The following is a 17,215-nucleotide window of genomic DNA, read 5'->3' on the forward strand; positions in this document are numbered from 1 at the left end:
CAACGATAAGTTACTTAGTCTTTGCATATTCCTCGCATATTTTGAACTTTGACACAACGTTTATAACAACTTACTACAAATCATAACTCAATCCCCATGAAGTTTATAATTGTGATAAGGAAACAGTAATTGTTAGCGTTTCCATTCCAATGTAGAACGCCAAGTATGATAGTCTGAAAAAAGTAAATAATCCGCCACATACAAAACCGTATTTATGCACAAGGACAACCTAAATTCAGAGAGTTATATCGGTTTTAATATGTCCCGTAGGTGCTGTGTCTTTTTTTACAATAAGGTTTATAATATTACGATTCATTTTAACATAGGCCTACTTACAGTATGTAAACAGAGCTGTGGTAGGCATAAGCCAAGCAGAATTGCATCTGTTCATTAATAGAACAAATTAGAAACGTTCTCTGATATTAATAGTATGTTTAAATAATAATAATGATTAAGGTTGAAGTTTAATTATTAAAAGTGCTAAGTCATTTACGTATTTTATGTTTTAACGAATAAAACTAACAGGATTTATTTTATATTGTTTTACTTTCGTCTGATTCATCTCACTTCATCAATTGCTGAGAGGTAACTATTAAAATATGATAAAAAACATCTGTCTTTTGGGCAATTGTTGTTGAAATATCCCTGGAAATTACTGAACAGAAATGGGCATCACAAGTAACCACAATATCCGCTATGAGTTAACCTTAGGCCTAATCAGTATTTTTTTTAAACAAAATTTTAAAATATTACAACACGTAGGCCTATTATTGGTTTTGTATCATTTAAATCGTTCTTAAGCAACTGTGTGTAGAATCAACAGACACGGGTTGTCGTAAATATAAACGTTGAAGTCTAGAATGGAATTATAATCTACATAATTTCACAAAAATTGTTTTATCGGACTATTAAATTGTAAAGTAGGCTACAATAACTGTTATTTAGTTTTTTTGTTATATATTATAAAAGTTTACCTATAATATTGTGAGCTTGTAAAATAAATACATTTTGTACAAAATACGACTAAACTTGAGGATGACGCCAAGAGTAACAGGTGAACAGATTTTATTGGGTCAACATGTTACTAATCTAATACAAAACATCAGATTCTTAGTAGCAAATTAACATTGTCTAGACTTATACACATGTGAAAATGTATATTATGTTTTATTAAGAAGAATGCATTGTAATGTATTTAAAGACGGTAATATAACATTTAAATGTATCCTTGTTATCTCATTGTTCATTTCCTATTATCAGTATTTTCTCCCATTTCCAACCACGTCACATCAAACAGGACGGTAGTAATTGATCATAGATTGTACAGTAAAACACGCGATTATAACTGTCTTAACTAGTTACATTATAATTAATTTAACCTATTTGAAATTATGTACAAATATTTTTTTACATTTCTTTCTAAACTGAAATGAAAAAGATCGTAATTAAAATATCGTATTTGACGTTTTATTTTAGTTTACCTCTTAAACGAAGCCATAAATCTACATAAATATCAGATTTGTTTTTATCGCATATGTTACATTGACACAAAATATATACAAATGAAACTCTTGTAATCTAGTTTTGCTTTTAAGTATAATCCAACTTTAAACCCTCACCTCCAAAAACCCACCTTCCAAAAAAATATCTATCTACGATCTAAATGGTCATGGACGAATTGATCAATAAAGAAGCTTGACGTCAATGGAAGTTGATGGACTTTAAGAGATGGATTTATCAGACGTACAGGCGTCTCTCGCACAATATTATGTAAAGCAGAACAAAGTAATAGAAGTGAAAGACATAAGTCACATCCATATAAGAATGTATATCAATATCTCTTAAACTGATTGTACAGTGTAAAGGTCAATTACATAGACGAGGAGTAACGGCAAGAGTAAAACAAACGGTAAGCGGTAGCGGACCACACACGACGCGGAGCCGCTCTGAGCGATACAACGCTCAGAGTAGATACATTTTGCTACGTAGGAAAAGCTACGCGCTTTTCCGCTTACCGTAGTGTATATTGACCTATGCATATCTTAGCTTGTTTGTTTACAACTGAGAGCTTGACGTAAACTTAAAATAGCTTTACAGGAAATTAATATAATGATATTGTCAGATATAATCGCTGATATCGCTACACTCCATGTTCATATAATCGCTGGAATCCACACAACTGATATCCGATGACCCTTTACTGAGTATATCATCAGATTTAGCTTTGTATGAATTATCCAACGCTTTATCTGGAACTGTTTCGTAAACATGGTGGCCTTTTTCACAACATGCTTGTGCTTCTAGGCCAACAATATCTGGCGCGCTTTCAGCTACACGTAAATTTGAAATAAAAGAGCCTGGGTATACAATGTTATTTGTATATTCCTCGTATGGATTATTCTTAGGGCAACTTTTAGTACGTCTTAGCCGCGACCAACACGTAACAGATGCCCTTCGTGGTAGCATGGTATGATTGCTATTTTGAACATTGTCTTCAGGTATTGAACCGAAGAATTGGCCTGGATATGGCTCGTTTAGAGATAGTTCAGTTTCGAAGTCAACATCATAAAGCTCAGCCGACGTTAGGTCATCACACTTTACCGGTATCAGGAGGCGTCTTTCAAGATTTCCCAATCCACCAGATCGATAGTTTTTATTGTTCTTTTTTACTCGAGCATATGAAGGGCATGTGCTTCTTGAATGCTCATCACAACCACACGGAGAAGGATTACGAGACCATTTCTGTGGTTTCTTTGAGCAACAATTGTCTGATACCTCTGGAGTTATGACGAATGATGTTCTGTCGGGTATTTGGTAATATATCTCATCTGGTTCGGGTAGTAGGTTGTCAGTCGCTTCACTACTAGAACGAACAGATAACTCAGTACCACAGTACAACATATCATCATCACATGGTGGTGGACTAGATTGTGTCTGGTAAATTCCATCAGGAATCTCTGAGTACAGATCCGGCGCTATTAACCGCGTTGGTTTAGGAGGCAAAGGAGGTGCAACTAAGCCTGACGCCTCGTGATGATGAGATTCAAACATAAACGAATTGTCATTCCCATCGATAAGCGGATCAAGTATGTCATCCTCGTTTAAAGACGGATTACATTCGTTGGTCGTCAACAAACTTTTAAAATCAATATCGTTGAATAGCTCGGCATATACAACATTGCAGTGTGATATTCCTCCACTTACAGATGGAATCAATCTTCCAGAGCTACGACCTCTTCGAGTTGTTATATCAGGTAGGTCAAGAGATGCAGGTTTCTGATTACATGCAAACATTAACAACGTACCAGCTATAAGTATCAAAATACAGATTGTAATAACGGACGCAATGACCGCGAGTAAACTAAATCCAAACGCCTTAATTGGTTTATAGCCATCCTCTTCTATAATTATCTTATCTGTTGCTGATGATGATGCTGTAATTGTTGTCCTCGTTAGTTGTGTTTTTGAGGGGGCATTAGTATGACGGTGTATATTCGTATATTGATCACTTACTGTCATTGTTGTACTGGCAACTGCATACAGACCAGAACTAATGTAAGCCTGGCATACAATAGTCGATTGATTATCAGCAATATCAACACCACGAACCTTTAAAGTTCGCCCATCCCCAATCAAATCATATTTCATAGGATAGAAGATTTCCTGATTTATAACGTATCCATCGTGTATCCAATTATACTTTACAATAGTTGGCAAACCTGATGCATTACAGACAAACGTAATGTCATTGTTCACCGTTATTTCTGGTAGCCTGGGTGATATTTCAGCAGTAGGATAAATATTCATTGGTTTTATAGAGCAATTATGCACATCTAGCGTCACCGGATTAATCTCAGTACAGGTAAAAATACGCCCGTTATCAAAAGGTGTTAACATGATCTCCGTTACGTGCCAACCATACTGAAATCCGGTTAAGTCTTTTGTTCCATTTTGCCATTTTACTACCAAATTTTTACTGGCACTTGAACAGTTAAATAATACTCTCTGGTACGGATTTAATGGTGGGTCTAAGTTGTGTGAACTACATATTGGAGTCTTCGTTCCAACCTCTAAAACTGTAAGTTTGGCTCTACCCGATTTTCCAAAATTTCCTGCCGCAGTCGACATTTCTCTTGAAAAATAACATTCAAAAAATCCTTCATCAGATTTAGAAACATTTTTTATTTGTAGTTTATACTGACCTGCAACATCACTAATAATATTACATCTTTTATCAAATCCTGTTTTGTAGCTAAATACCTTGATGTCAACACTTATAAAACGCGTTCCATTGAAAACCCATAGTATTTGACTAGCCCCCTTCGAAGCAACAATACATTCGAAAGTTACCGTATCACCTTCATACACAGTTTTATCGTCAGGACCTTTCCGTAGTACAATCGCGTCTAGAGACAGTACTTTTAAAAGAATACAGATAAGTATAATCCGTACAAAACGTATATCCGACTCCATCAGTTTCAGCGACTGCTCCGTGCGTAGACGCGTGTGGCGACTGTTCAAGCCAAAACAGTACTAATTGGAAGGGTCATGAGTCAACCCCTGATTTCAATATATTTAGCTTACGACGTCACGCATTTTGCGATCTTAACTTGTGTAGTGCTGATAGCAAAACGCATTTCTTCCTTAAAGTGCACACAAAGTATAGATAAGTAACGTTTAAATCAGACAGAGGAAACAGAATGTCATAGTCACGTTTTCAGAAATATGAAATAATACCTAACAGATAATGAGGCAAAATGTAAGTTAATGTTGGCATGACGGGTGGCTTACGAAGTCTATAAAAAAGTTTGAAAGTAACTTATCTTATTTCTTTACACGTTGAAACATGTGCAAATAACTGCGAGGTACGTCGATATCAGGGACGCAATGAGTTCCTATACATACCGCGGGGACAAGCGGCAACATATTATAAGCTAAGTTTTATTTCCATCCGGAAATCAGAAATTTATTCTGCATTTTCCACCAAGTTTACGACTTAATTTTCAGGGTATCATTACACCATTCAAGTATATTATAAATGTATTGAACTGAATTTCTAAATAGTATTTCTGATAAAATAGTTCTATAAATAACGAACTTGTTTTTGCAAAACAGTAATATTAGGGGAAGTGTTAACAATTAGGATTGGCAATATGCCACTGTACATCGCCAAAAAATTCGTTAAGGTTAAGGATTTCTAGGATCTGGTAAAGCAAAGCCGCATTTGCCTTCCTATGCATAATTATATTTAATATATTGAAACTAGTTTATTGTTAAAACAAGTAATAAATACAGACTAAGCGCCGTCTGTATGTTGGCTTAGTATGTTAAGTGAGGACGTCCAGGAAATTATTTTTTGTTTCCATGTATTTATTTGACAGCAATACCGGGTCAGTAAAATATTAATCGCTCTAGCATCAATGTTGTAATAAAACAATTACGATAAAAGAAAATGTTGTAATGCTCCTCGTCTGATATTAATTTCTTTAATTTATAACAACCTCAACCTGAATTAGAAAAGAGGAAAATTTAGTTTATAAGGTTGCTTGTTCGTAAATGTAAAATAACTAAAGATTAAATTATCAATCCAGTTTCCCCCAAGGGACAATTTTTTGCATTTTTTTACACAATTCCATTAAAAAAATAATAACAAAAGCACAGAGAACACCTTGTTAGCAGAAGCAGAAGAGAAGCATTAATCTACACTTAAAGCATTAAAGAGAAATATTTAAAACAATATCTTAGACAATAAATACAGTTTCCCTTAGAACTTGGTTGTGGTTAAATTATGTAAAGATACTTGTAAAGAATAAACCCTTGCAACTTGTGAAGAAAGTTATTACTGTATTGTATAGCAATAATTTTTAATTATTTTTAATTAACGTAACAGTTGATTATGTAGCTTGTCCATTAGGTCTATAAATACCGTGGCTTTATAGTATCTAAAGGGTAGTAACAACGTATTAGTATTCCGAAAAATGTAAAATAATTGAAATCGATCTTAACAAGTTGATTGAAGTATATATTTATACTGCGTAACCTCTTCAGTCGAAGACTGGTCTCCCAGAGGGCCCAGCTGGTGATCAGTGGCTGTGACGTACTAATACACCGGGGTAACCAACTCCCTACTCGTCTCGAAAGATGTACTAGGTTCTTTAAAGTGCACACGAGCTAGATGTGTACACTGGACCTACGGTTTATAGTCCTTATCCGAGAGGTTACTCTCAAACTAATACAAAATGGACTTATTGTTATGTGTATAAAGTCTAGAAGTTGCCAATGTTTACAATTTAACAATATGTATACAATTTACGTACATGTGTTGCAAACATTAACATGTATAAACAGCTTGCATGGTTATTAATATAAACAATCTGTAAAGTTTAAATTTAAATTATCGACTGTTTATAAACATTATTCTCCAAAGTTTCTAAAATGAACATGACTGATACTAATGTATTTTACAGGTATCTGGATATAGAATGTTTTTCACAAATGATATGTAACGTTGCACCAACAACAATAACTCGATACTGTACAATGTTACACTAATTGGCCGACAACACAGTTTGTTCAGTGATATGTTATAGTTCAACAACAATGTATATTCAACAGAGGTTGTATACGGTAGTCAAAGATGAAGAATAAGTTTCACTATAATACCAAAGATAAAGCATGAGATGAATCATGATACGAAATTAAGTGTCACGGCGAAGCATTGCCCGACAATCCCATGTATCTCCAAACTCTTCAGTATCATCTACAATTAAGCTTGAAACTATTTGTCCTGTAGTAATATCAATCACAGATTTTCTGTAAAGTCGAGGAACAGCATAGATATTCGAATCCCTGTTACTACCACTTGCCTCCAGTTCATCGGTATTATTTTCCATGATTCCGCTGTTATTTTTAATATCAATTTCACTGTAATCAATACTACGACTCTGCCAATATATCGCAATCACGATACCAACTAAAAGTAAAATTCCACTCAAAAGTCCAATAATAGAAAACGTATCGAAAAAGTGTTTAGACGATTTACCAGATTCTTCTGTAGGTTCAGCTGAAAGTTTTGATATAATGTTCTTCTCTGTTGATCCTTGCAAATCAGGGTCCAGGCTGCTTGTATCTGAAATCGTTGCCATTACTTCAGTCCCAGTTTGACTAGTATAAGTTTGAGGAATAGTCTGCAACAATTGCTTCAATTGTGATCTGTCATGCAAATCAATAAATACATTGCGTTCCTCAATATGTTTCTCACCGTATGTTGTAGCAACAAACACAGTAATATGTATAAAACATAAATACATACACACATGCAAACGAGAAGCATTCATGTTGAACAAAAGTCCTACTGAAAAGTCACAAGAGTATAAAACTCAGGTAAGTTAGATTTCAAAATGACCCAAGTAAAAAGTAACAATGTCTTTTATAATAATTTTAAAAATAAAAATAGATCAAGCAAACATTCAAAGTTATTAAAATTATGAATTCTTTCCTATATTAATTGTGAAGGCCAAATGGGATGTACAATATTAATTGTGAAGGCCAAAATTGGATGTACAATTGTGAAGGCCAATTTCTATTGCAGCTGAACAATACACATCTCAATTGGTATCTATTCTATCCCAAGGTCTCGTTGCTTACGTCATAGTAAGACAGGTAGATATACCCTTGTTATAACAATTTGTTTTAATTCCATTCAAACCTCCTAACTTCACATGCTCCATTTATAAAGTGGAAAATCATTACTTTTTTGTTGAACCCAACAAAAAAAAATTAAGGCCAAATTGTATAAATACCTTAGTGACGTTTCGTTGACAAACTGTGTGCTTTATTTTTTTGGGTTAAAAAAAAAGTAATAATTTTCTACTTTATTATATCCGGAACCAGATGAATTTATTTAATTGCTCTATTTATACTTTCTTTCATTCTCCGCCTTATACTATTAAGAGATGTTGATTACGTGGACTATTATTTTTAACATATTTATATTATTTATTTGGAAGGGTTGTACATAAATATATGCAAAATACTTTAAAGACGCAGGTTGTTGATGCACCATCGCCGTCATTGGTAAAATATAATTATACCAACGTTGTAGTATAAAACAATAGTCTAACGTACACAGTATGTTTAAACTACTAACTTGTAGCAATGCTTTATTACAAAATATTACAATCAAAATATTTAATATTTAGTAAAGATTATTCTTACATTAATGGTAATTATGCAATGTAATGTATACGTGTATTTACATCTAATAGGTGGCGGTGGTGGATGTAATATTTAGAATAGAAAACTAATTACTCTAATCATTAATTTCTATAATTGTATTTAGATTATGCTGAAAGCAATTACAATTCTAAACATTTTTTTCTTATTTATTTTTTTGCAATGTGATTTTTGTTAACCAGTACTGTAGGTATCTCTTAATTAAACGAATCGTTTTTATTTTATATTATTATCTTACGCTAGATTTTTAATAAAACAATACATTATTTATATAATAGTATTAAGTATGTCTGCCATAACTTGAAACGGTTCGTATGTCCAAATATTATAAAAACATCTCCCAGTTAACTATAACTACTAATTATGCTACGTAATAAAGACTTTCAGTATTTTTGGTATACATTTAAAAAAAAAGAATTTCAATATATTTGGTAAAAAAGAATGTGGCGGTATAGGCAGTGTATTTCATAATTATATTCTAGAAGTAGCTAAGCATATACCCATCATTGTTTTTTTTTTATAAACGGCTAAATGTTTTATTATCAGCTGCATGTATTTAACTACAGATACAAAATACAAGAACTCGGTGTGGAGGGTGGTTGGACAAAAAAAATCAACTACATGGCCAACGACGGCCATCAAGCAAAACCCTGCCGGCCCGGAGAGGCACCACTGGACGATATTGTTTATGTCTGTGCACCGTATCATGATGAGTATCTATACATTGTATCTCATCTCTTACGTCCCTGAGATTAACTAGAGACAAAATCGGTAATACTATTAGGCCTAAATACTACATTTACCAATCACATTAGTAATAAGTATCCTGATGCAGCATTGAATGACGTTTCCATGTAGGCATAACATAACCAAAATCTTCAGAATCATCAACTATCAAGCTTGATACAATTGTTCCTGTCTTAACATCAATCACAGATTTCCGGTAAACTCGAGGAATAGCATATATATTCGAAGTCCGATTACTACCACTTGTTGTCTCCAGTTCATCGGGATCATCTTCCATGATGACGCTGCCGTGTTCGTCGTCACTTGTGACGCTGCCTTGTTCAACGTCACGTGTGTCACTTAGATCAATATCAATATCATTACGATTCTGCCAATATATCGCAATCACGATACCCACTAAAAGTAAAATTCCACTCAAAAGTCCAACAATAGAAAACGCATCGAAAAGGTGCTTTGATGATGAGATGAATTCTGTTGGTTCAGCAGCATTAAGTGGATACATCGTGTTTCGACGTCGTCTCAAAAGAGAATCCTGGTTATATGTGTCTGGAACCGTTGCCATTACTTCAGGTTGACTAGTTGTAGTTAGAGAAACTGCTTGTAAATTGTGTTTCAATTGTGATCTTTGTGTATCGATGTATACATTGCCTTCCTCAATATGTTCATCACCGTGTATGTGAGCAGCAAATACAATAACTTGTATAAAACATAAATACATACACACACTTAAACGAGAAGCATTCATGTTGAATAAAAGTCCTATTGAAGTCACAGAAGACAGCGAGTATACAATTTAAGTATTGGAATTTCAAAATGGCTTAGTAAACTTGTAACAGGTCTTTTATACTATTTTTAATATAAAAATAGATATTGAAATGTACATCAGTAAGTTATCACAATTATTAATCCTTTCCTATATTAATATTGAGAAGGTTAGTCGAGAAGGTGCATTTTCGAAGGTCGACGTGTAATGCAGATGAACAATACGTTTACCTTGATTGAATTGGTACCATTAGACTACAGTATTTCAAGGTGTTGTTGCTTACGTCATAATCATACTGGTAATTATAATATTATGATTTTTTAAATATTATACAATCTATATTATACACAATTTTCACATATTTTGAATAAAAAATATGATTGTTTATATAATTATATATAATATTTGTTTTACAAAAGAAACACATTTACTTGCTTTCCGTTATTTCACAATAATGTTTTTTTTTCTCCACCTTAGGGCATAGCATACGTTTATTTTTCTTAATCCGATACGATCTTCAGAAATAGGAACATACTATTCAGCATTTCTTTTTTTCATATCTTATCAAAATCAAAATTATTAATTTCTTTTTTTTTTTTGTCTTATGTGGGTTCAGCTTTTATTTCCATCATGTAACTTTTCATATATTTGTATTTTTGTTATCATATGTTTACATAGATGATTTTGTTGTTGGAATCATTTCTCTGCCCAGTATCATTATTTACTATAATTTTTGTTGATTTTTATACATATCTTCTTTTAATATATTAGTTCTTATATATAGGTTCTACATATATTCTTTTGTTTATTAATTAATTAATTAAATAATTTCTTATACAATAAATATTATGAAAACAATATTACAGTTCGTTTATGAACTTGTATCTTGCATAATTACTGAACGTGTAGAAAGTACATGATGTATGTAAGTCATTATACGCATATTAACCTTGCAGATACAAGGCTGACATGAATAACGACCACAATAAATTGGTACGTAGTGTTATTTTTGACAATGACTGCATTGCAACAACAAGAAGGAAGCGGGACCACGCATATCGTCGCTTTTCTAAAAGAGGGCGGTATTAGTAATTTACTTTTATTTATTATAATGCGATGATCAAACATCATTGGTGGTTTTCTTCTACCCTTAAAGGTATGATGTAATTATTCAGACGATATTGCTAACCGAAAGTTATTGTTATATATACATAGTAGACCCAACGAAGAATGACGTTATTCTGATAGATTTGTTTACTCGCTATTGTTCTTATAATCAATTTTGAAACATGTCGCTTGTCAATTATACATGATATCGAATCCACTTTAAGTCATATTTTGTTTGAAAGAAATTATGATTAGAATATAAAGCATTTGTGAATAGTGTGAGTGGTTAGGCAATGTCCGATAATATACTAGACTAAATCATCCTTTAGGGACATTTCGAGGCATTTGCTAGGCCTACAGACTTAATACACACTTGTGTACAAGTTCAACAGCTCTTTTTCTATTCGATTCATAAAAAACAAACAAAATTCACAAACAAACAAACAACATGACAATACGTAATTATGTGATTTCTGAGCAGCACAAATTTAGTTATTTATTCCTAATTTGAGTTCTGGCGTAACGTCCCAATTTTCGAGGTTTTGTATCTTAACCAATCTAGACGATTTAAGGATTAACAAAAAGGTCAGAAGGAAGACAGAATGATCGTCATTTAGAAGTTTAATAACATAGCCTACATTATTCTAAATCCATATTAAACATTTGAATTTATGATACGAAGTTAATTGAGGAATTAGTGAGTAGGCTTTTGCATCGACAACAGAAAGACTGTAATCAAAATCCACTATTATTTACATGTTATTTATCGTTATTAGTAATGCAACTTGGTTTTTATTTATAAATGAATCTGAATCATTTACATTTTTTTACAAATAATCACTGAATATTGATTATTATTATTAGGCCTATATAAAACCTTCAGAACCTTAGCCCCTCCGAACTATCTCCACTCTACCATAGTCATCAATATACCATACTACGTGATCCAGCACACTCGACCCATTACATTATATATGTATAGGCCTACAAACAAACATACTTGGGGAAAAGTGGGGAAGATAACTAAAATTGGATTCAATATGGCGCATAGTGTTCAAATTATATATAAACATTTCCAGTACAATTGTGGTCATGTTAATACCCCATAAATAGGAAAATGTGTACAACGAAGAAACCTACAAACCTTTTCTCACTATCGTTCCATTTCTCATACATTACCTAATCCTTAATTAAACACACTATTACTTTGGTGACATTTGTTACACTTAAAATCGAAACTTTTGTTTAAGTTAAGAAAGTACCAATTCTTAAAACCCTCATCCGATTGAGTCATTTTAACAAGGTCTTTTATTAGAACAATACTTTGACGGAAAGTAGTTGTCTGTCTCAATAATGGTCCTGAAACAAGTCACTTCCTAAATAGCCGTATTGGTAAAACAATAAACTAGTGTAAAGGCACAAAACATGACGTCACCCCAGGGTTTCGATTTGAAGTATAATTTAATATTTATATCGATAAAAGGAGATAAAAGAAAACCCATATTCTAAAATATACTCCTAACTTGACTACACACAACGTTTGTCGTCTTACATTAAAGATGTCTTTACTTTACTTATGTATTTTTGTATTATATTCTGGAATTTACAATTGCAATGCTGCAGCATTGACAACGAAGCAACCGTTATACGAACGAGTTCAAGAGAAGATTGTGAAAACATTCGGAGACACTGTTGTATTGCACTGTAGTGTAAATCCTGCAATTGTCCACAGCACACTAATACAATGGGTCTTCGTAACTAACAACGACGAAGTGCTTACACAAGGAAAATTTCTGCAAACTTTAAATGTTAACAAGAGATCTCGATATTCTGTGAGTGTAGATAACAATTTCCATCTACAGATAAAAAACATTCAATCAGAAGATGTGGGAACGTACATTTGTAGGTCAATGTTCAGCATGGCAAGTTATGAAACTATTGCGACAAGGGTGCTTTTTGCAGACAATAAACAGCACAATGAACCACCAGTTTTAGAACAAACACATCAACATCCTGCTAAACCATCAGAAGCACCAAAAGAAGAAGAAAGGATAACAGGACAATCCAGTGGACGAGAAGATGAAGAATCGCCAAAAGGAAGCAAACATTATGACGCACTCTCTGTGTTTGGTCTTTTATGTGGAATCGCTCTAATAGTTGGAATTGTTGGATCAATAGCATGGAAGAATGGAAGGAAAAGTGGTAGAAAGAATGTCGAGAAGACGACTGATGATGAACCTACAAAAGCTAGCTTGGCAGATTCAACGCGCAAAATACAAGTACCCAATGTGCGAATGATGCGGGGGTTAGACAGCGACATGGAATGTAATAAAGCGAACGCGTACAGGTATTAATCCCAGTTATGTATATAGTAGTTAACATAACCATCAATAAATTATTTCTTTCGTATTGTACTCATTTGATTAATACAACAATTTATTAGATACTATGCTACTCAGCCATGGCGTGATTGAGGTGTAAGGAAAAATCTTAACCCACGATTTGATTTTGCTTGTTTTTTTTTAAGTAGGCCTATGATTATAATAATTTATCAAAAGCTCTAGAAATCTTTTTATAAAACATAATGTTAACTTTTCTGTATATATTATTGTTCAAATCACGTATCCTTTTACTTTCCTGTAAATACGATATATATGTTTTAATTATTTTTTACTTTAATCATGTTTAACTGTAACTGGACCATTTTTAAAAGCAGTACTACGTTACTGAAAATGTAACCCAGTGCTAAGAACAAATAAATGAATATCATTGTGATAAAACAATAGTTTAAGAATATATAAGTCACTTTGTTAGATACCGGATGAGATTTAACAAGGAACTTAAATATCAAAGTTATTTTAAGATAAATCGTCGGGGAGTTTTGTTTCCACAAGGAAACATTAAACAACGTATTGCGTTGTTAGAAATACCACACTGTCATTCATCTTGTTCAAAGTCTAAAGACACTTAGTGAATTTGGGTTCAGGTACTTGTTCTGTGATTAGGTCTACACAATTCAAGTTTATAGATTTTATCCTTCTTCTACCAAAACTGTGGAAAAGATGCATGTCCATGTGTTTGAAGTTATGTGTGTATGTTTATTGTTTTGCTACGATGTACTATGCAACACCATCGAACCAGAAACTGAAAACGTCGACAAGACAGTGAAAGCATTTACTGGAAAGAGTATAACATTTGAATGCAGAGCGCCAAACGCACAGCCAAGTGACACCATATCATGGTACTATGAAGATGAACCTTTGTCAAATAACGGAGATATTATAGTAGACGATGAAACAGCTTCGGAAAGGTTTTCTATTACACAGTTAGACATGTATTACAATCTAACAATAGTGGATGTTGAATTGGAAGATGTCGGCACTTATGATTGTAAAATGGAGCGTACTGGAAGCGACCTGTTGATTTTACGTACACTGACTCTTCTTGTCAGCGAAAGTGATTCAACAAATCCACTGGACATATTTGCAATTTTAGGATTATTGTCTGGCATTCTTCTTATACTCGGTATAGTAGGAGCTATTGCATGGTCGAGGGGAAGGAATCGCGGGGAAATCGAACGAAGAATGGCCATGGAGGAAAGCGCATAGGACCCACTTAAAAACAAACGCTCCACAAACGCAATTATCTGGACACAAAAGAACAGTCTAAAACATTTACGTAATTATCGAAGTTATGTTTTTTTTCGTAAAGTTATATATCGTCTATATTCAGTTTGATTGTTTTATATACATTTGTAAACGAGAAGGAAAAAAATTTGATTGTGGTATCGTCTGTCGATGCTACTAAAAAAACAATTTAAATTTTAAACCAATTACATACGGACAAAATGTCATGTTTCTTGTATACCGTTGTTATTGTTTTTAATAAGTTTACTTATAAATAATGTATTTGTTCTACGCACAATAAATTATAAGTTTAAATTGACTTTTTATCGTTTTTGTTTTTGATTTTACAGTGCCTTTTTGTTGCCTAAATAAGTACTCATAAGTATGTGCTGCTCTTCGCGTATTACGAGTTATATAAGTGGTGGGTTTAGTGAAGAAATGGTAGGTGGCGCCTGCCTGTCTTCAAACGCCCCATCTCTCCATATATTCTAGGTGTTTTTATCCTAAAATAAAAACAATCAATCGGTTCTTTACAATACATTGAATACACTTACAATACTGTCTTTAGATCTTTCATAAAATATGCAGTGAGTTCAATTTCGTTCTTATACACGACGACAATCACATTGCGAAATTTCTTAATTCGCCCTTTGACTTTTCTCTATAATTTAATTGACTGATGTCTCCACATGCTAACGATTATATAAGTTATTATTATTATTTGTCGATGTAAGACCGGGACTATCGTGACCTCCCTTAACAACAATTGCGATCTCTGGTTGCAATTTTTCTCTGTTGAATGACGATGACATTACTATATATTACATAATGATACAGACTAAAAACGCTATGAATAAAATCAAATATGCACGTATGCCGATGTAAAACCCTATTTAGAAACAACAAGGTATCTTAGCCTATCTTAGCCTACTTTCTTAATAACAAAATGAATGTTTTTATACTCGTGTTGATGGTACAAATAATTTCATTCTGTGAAATGTGAAATTCTATTTTCACTCGCTCTTCACCTCGTAAAAATAGAATTTTATTTTTCACCTCATGAAATTATTTGTACACACTCATAAAAATTAATTAATTAAACAATAGAATCTATGTTACGTGCTCATATGTTTGTGTATTAGTAAAACGTTTAGTCTTTAGTACTATTCAGTTCGGTTGACTGTCTTTTTCTAAAACAAACAATGCACATACTCGTCTGGTACATATGCTTTAGGTATACTGTGTAGCGATTATAAACACTTTATTGCAGTTTTCTTATGCTGAATTGTATTACTTCAGAGTAGAAGAATAAATAACTTCAGCGTTATACGATGTTTCGACAGAACATCGCTACACGAACGCCTGGTTTGTTACATGTAATGCTTCCAGTATCTAAAGTGTTTCAATTTGTTTTACCCTAAATAATGTTTATTTCATTTTCCAGACTAGTTTTGGGGTTCTTTCCCTTCAATATATCTGATACAATACAGGTTTGTTGGGATGTTGTTTACTACTTTCAAATGTCGTAAGCGGAAACAATCGAGTCCCGGAAAAGTGTAGCGATAACGGGAAGTGGCCGTTTACAAGTGGTTGACCATTATAGATGACTAACGTGTAAATATAACCAGAGCCTAACGTATGTGGTAGGCTTGCTCTACAAAAAAATATATTGTATATTTTAAATGGTCGGACAATTGGGGCTACTATATCGCACAATATACGTTACGCATATCGTGTTAACGTCTGCTGTAATTGTATTTAAACGGTACAAAGTTTTTGTTACAGGACCAATAGTAATAGACCATAGGCTAGGCATTTAGAGTAAAATTACATAATCTTACATAAAAAATCAGAGAATCCAGAGAAAATATTTGGAAAAACAATTTTTTCTGAGTAATTCATTGTGCCCTGGATATGTTGTAGACACCTCGTGAAAAAAAATTAGAATTTAATTTTTCAGCTTATGAAATATGTTTGTACCATCGCACATTATTGTATAATATAGTAATAGAGGTTCTTTATCTTTATCCATAAAATAGCGCTATCATAATGTTTACGTTTTATTATAATTTATTTTCTTCATCTAAGAAATAATTAATATTATTTCCTTGGAAATGACGGGTTTTGCGAAGAAGAATAAGAAAATAAAGACATTGTATAGATATCCTTATCTTTACAACAACAAAATCCGTAACAGAATCAATCTATTTTCAACAATAGTTTACGGAACTATTAGATCCGTAAAACAGAAATAAATTGTTGTTCAAATCACGACTTCATTATGAAGGCCAATAGCTGTCTATTAATTCCAGGTAACTTCGATATTAATACGATACTAAGGTATATCAGGATTTTCAAAAGCAATAGGTAACCTCAATGCACAACACTGATCTGTTTGCTGGACATTTACTACCGGTCTCGATTTCCGTGATTTCAGTGATATAGGCCTACATACTGTTATTTGCTGGTAAATTGTGAGTAATATTGTACAAAATGCTTCATTATTCCAGTTTCCTTCTGTCTTACTCATAAAAACGAAAATGAAAATTCCCGGTATTATTCGGATCGATTGATCACATGGAACCCATTTAAATCGATGCATTATGAATATGTATATCACTAATTATAATAGTAAAGTGAAGTTTGAGCTTCGGCTTGGTATTGACCACCCTGGTAAAATATTATTCGAATTAATTATTTAAATGAACTCCTCCCTCGAATAAACGCCCCTCCCCCT

General features: G+C 33.0%; 1 protein-coding gene across 1 annotated transcript; it reads right to left on the bottom strand.

The window, feature by feature from the left end:
* Positions 1–1,048: 1,048 nt before the first annotated feature.
* Positions 1,049–7,383, bottom strand: LOC140062619 (uncharacterized). Its single transcript, XM_072108910.1, has one exon. It carries the CDS (start codon positions 4,471–4,473, stop codon positions 2,119–2,121), a length of 2,355 nt encoding a protein of 784 aa, XP_071965011.1. The 5' UTR covers positions 4,474–7,383; the 3' UTR covers positions 1,049–2,118.
* Positions 7,384–17,215: the final 9,832 nt, after the last annotated feature.

The sequence above is a fragment of the Antedon mediterranea genome, chromosome 11 (assembly GCF_964355755.1).
Source record: "Antedon mediterranea chromosome 11, ecAntMedi1.1, whole genome shotgun sequence".
In the NCBI taxonomy this organism is placed as follows: Eukaryota; Metazoa; Echinodermata; class Crinoidea; order Comatulida; family Antedonidae; genus Antedon; species Antedon mediterranea.

Bases quoted from the DNA above. Each gene is read 5' to 3' on its own strand.
- LOC140062619 (XM_072108910.1), bottom strand. From the start codon at position 4,473: ATGGAGTCGGATATACGTTTTGTACGGATTATACTTATCTGTATTCTT.